General features: G+C 50.2%; 2 protein-coding genes across 2 annotated transcripts; both read right to left on the bottom strand.

The window, feature by feature from the left end:
• Window positions 1-419: 419 nt before the first annotated feature.
• Window positions 420-1,363, bottom strand: LACBIDRAFT_328508 (uncharacterized protein; the record flags this gene model as incomplete). The annotated part of the gene is made up of 3 exons (XM_001882587.1): window positions 420-676; window positions 782-786; window positions 1,293-1,363. The coding sequence occupies 3 exons, from the start codon at window positions 1,361-1,363 to the stop codon at window positions 420-422; spliced, it is 333 nt and encodes a 110-aa protein (XP_001882622.1).
• Window positions 1,364-1,381: 18 nt separating this feature from the next.
• Window positions 1,382-1,749, bottom strand: LACBIDRAFT_299642 (uncharacterized protein; the record flags this gene model as incomplete). Its single annotated transcript, XM_001882588.1, has 3 exons — window positions 1,382-1,414; window positions 1,467-1,632; window positions 1,688-1,749. 3 exons carry the CDS (start codon window positions 1,747-1,749, stop codon window positions 1,382-1,384), a joined length of 261 nt encoding a protein of 86 aa, XP_001882623.1.
• Between the last annotated feature and the right edge of the window lie 562 nt (window positions 1,750-2,311).

Below are 2,311 nucleotides of genomic sequence, written 5' to 3' on the forward strand. Positions count from 1 at the left end.
AGAGAGTGGAGGGGAAGGGTGGTGCTGCTGGCCCTCGTCGCCGTTCCACGCTGGCGTCGGCGGTGGTGGGCGTTCGTCGTTTTTCGTGGGCATGTCATTTTTCAGGTGTGGTGGGGGTGGGGTTTTCGTGGGCGCTCGTTTGTTGTTGTCGTTGTTGTCGCGTGTTGTCGTTGTTGTCGCGTGTCGTCGTGTCGTGTGTCGTCGACCCCACGTGTAGTCGTCGTCGGGTGTTGTTGTTGTTGTTGTTGTCGTGTGTCGTCGTCCCCGCGTGTAGTCGTCAACGTGTGTCGTTGTCCTCGCGTGTCGTCGTTGTCCTCGTGTGTCGTCATCGTTGTCGCGTGCCGCTGGTGCCTGTCGTGGTGAGAACGGGGCATTGGGGTGGTGGGGCATACATACCGTTGGCCCATGACGTGGCAACGTCATGGGCGCCGTCCCTCGTTCTTGGCCTGTCCTTCCACGTTGGCGTGGGCGTCGTTGGCGTGGGCATGAGCGTCGTTGGCGTGGGTGCGGGCGTCATTGGCGTGGGCGGCGTTGGCGTTGGCGTGGGCAGCGTTGGCATTGGCGGCATTGGCGTTGGCGTTGGCGGCGTTGGCGTTGGCGGCATTGGAGGGGAGTGGTGAAGGGTGGTGGTGGTGGTGGTGGAAGGGAATGGGATGGTCACGGAAGTGTGACCATGCTGCAAATAGAAGATGTGACGATATGGCACGCCCTCAAGTAAGTCACGTGACCTCACCCCGCAGACTGAACAAAATCATGAATCCTTATTGCAGCTATCACTGACCCACACTATATGTAAATTATAACCCTTCCATTCATTGATCAATAAAATTGTAAGTATGGCTTGTATATTGTATAGTCTATTTTCGCTTTTTTAGTTATATTCATATATAATAGTAATAATATACTGGAATGACTGGAATCCACTGGAATCCACTGGACTCCACTGGACTCTGACTGGACTCATAGTCCACTGGACTGGGACTGGACTCAGGAAAGTGGCTGGCAGTCCAGTGGGAGTCCACTGGACTGGACTGGACTGGACTGGACTGGACTGGGCATTCTGCCAGCCAATCTGGCCTGGTAAGAGGGCCACTGGAATCCACTGGAGTCCACTGGAGTCCACTGGAGTCCATATGGATTACGTGGGGGAGGGTAAAGACCTCACTACCACCACCTCCTGCTCCTGCCCCTCATCCTCCCCCTCCTCCAAACCCAGCAACACCAGCACCAAACAACACTCTTGACTGTAGCATAAGCTTCCAGGCTGAATGGGGATGAGTTGTAAGACCTACCGTAGCTGCTTTGTCAAACTCCCTTCATGCAAGGGTGTACACTTGTAATGATTGAGATTCATCTGCAGCATATCGTTTTTGGTTGTTGTTCATTTGCAGACTTGTACCATTCTGTGTTCCATCTGTACACAAATGTTAGTCTGTTGAGGAAGAATAACTGAGGAAATGACTTGCCTCACGACAGAGCTGGGGTTTTCTAAAGCTCTTGTCATAGCCATCTATGAGACCAATGCCTAGTAAGGTGGAAAGGACCAGGTGCTTGATGGTGCCTTCCGTTTGCTCAATGACGTAATCCCTGCTGACTATTGTCTGGGTATATTGAGCATGGCCGCATATGTCCCTAGGTAGAAAGATGTCAGCACTTGAGGGAGGGAAAGAGAAGGGATGGAGAGGACTTCAAAGGATGGAGGGGGAAGCAAGAGGTGTCAGATCTGTTGATCATGGCCCTCAGATCCATTAATGACGAAGCATGTCCGGTAGTTTCCGTGAGATGGCATGTTGTCAGCTTAAACCTTTGACATCAAATTTGAACTAACTCCACTGCAATCGTCACAAGATGTACTCTAAGCTTGGCTGTTCAAATTGAATTAAAGAAAGACATCTTGAGCTTGAGCAGAATCATATGGAATGAATAAAGGTTTGAAAGTGTTGGTAGTTGCATATTCAAGAGGTACCAGGTGAGACAACCTGAAGGCTGGGATTGCTAGTGTTTTAAAGTCCAGTCTAGTTTGGTTTTTTTTACCTCAAAATGAGGCAACTGGCAACCGCAACTGGTCCAGACCAATCCAGATATTAAGGGACCACAACTGGACCCTTTTAGACCAGTCCTAATCAGTCCACAACACAGAAAAAACTGGTCCAGACTGGTTGCAGTCAAATGAAAGGCCTTTCATAATTATGCTTGAGATATAGATACTTAGCTCTAGGCATATGCCTTAGTATTATGATAAAGGTGGTAGCCACCAGTCTGAGCCTTATGGGCATCTTCATTCTATTGGATTTGCTCTTCGTCACCCAGT

The sequence above is a fragment of the Laccaria bicolor genome, genomic scaffold (assembly GCF_000143565.1).
Source record: "Laccaria bicolor S238N-H82 LACBIscaffold_17 genomic scaffold, whole genome shotgun sequence".
NCBI classification, from domain to species: domain Eukaryota; kingdom Fungi; phylum Basidiomycota; class Agaricomycetes; order Agaricales; family Hydnangiaceae; genus Laccaria; species Laccaria bicolor.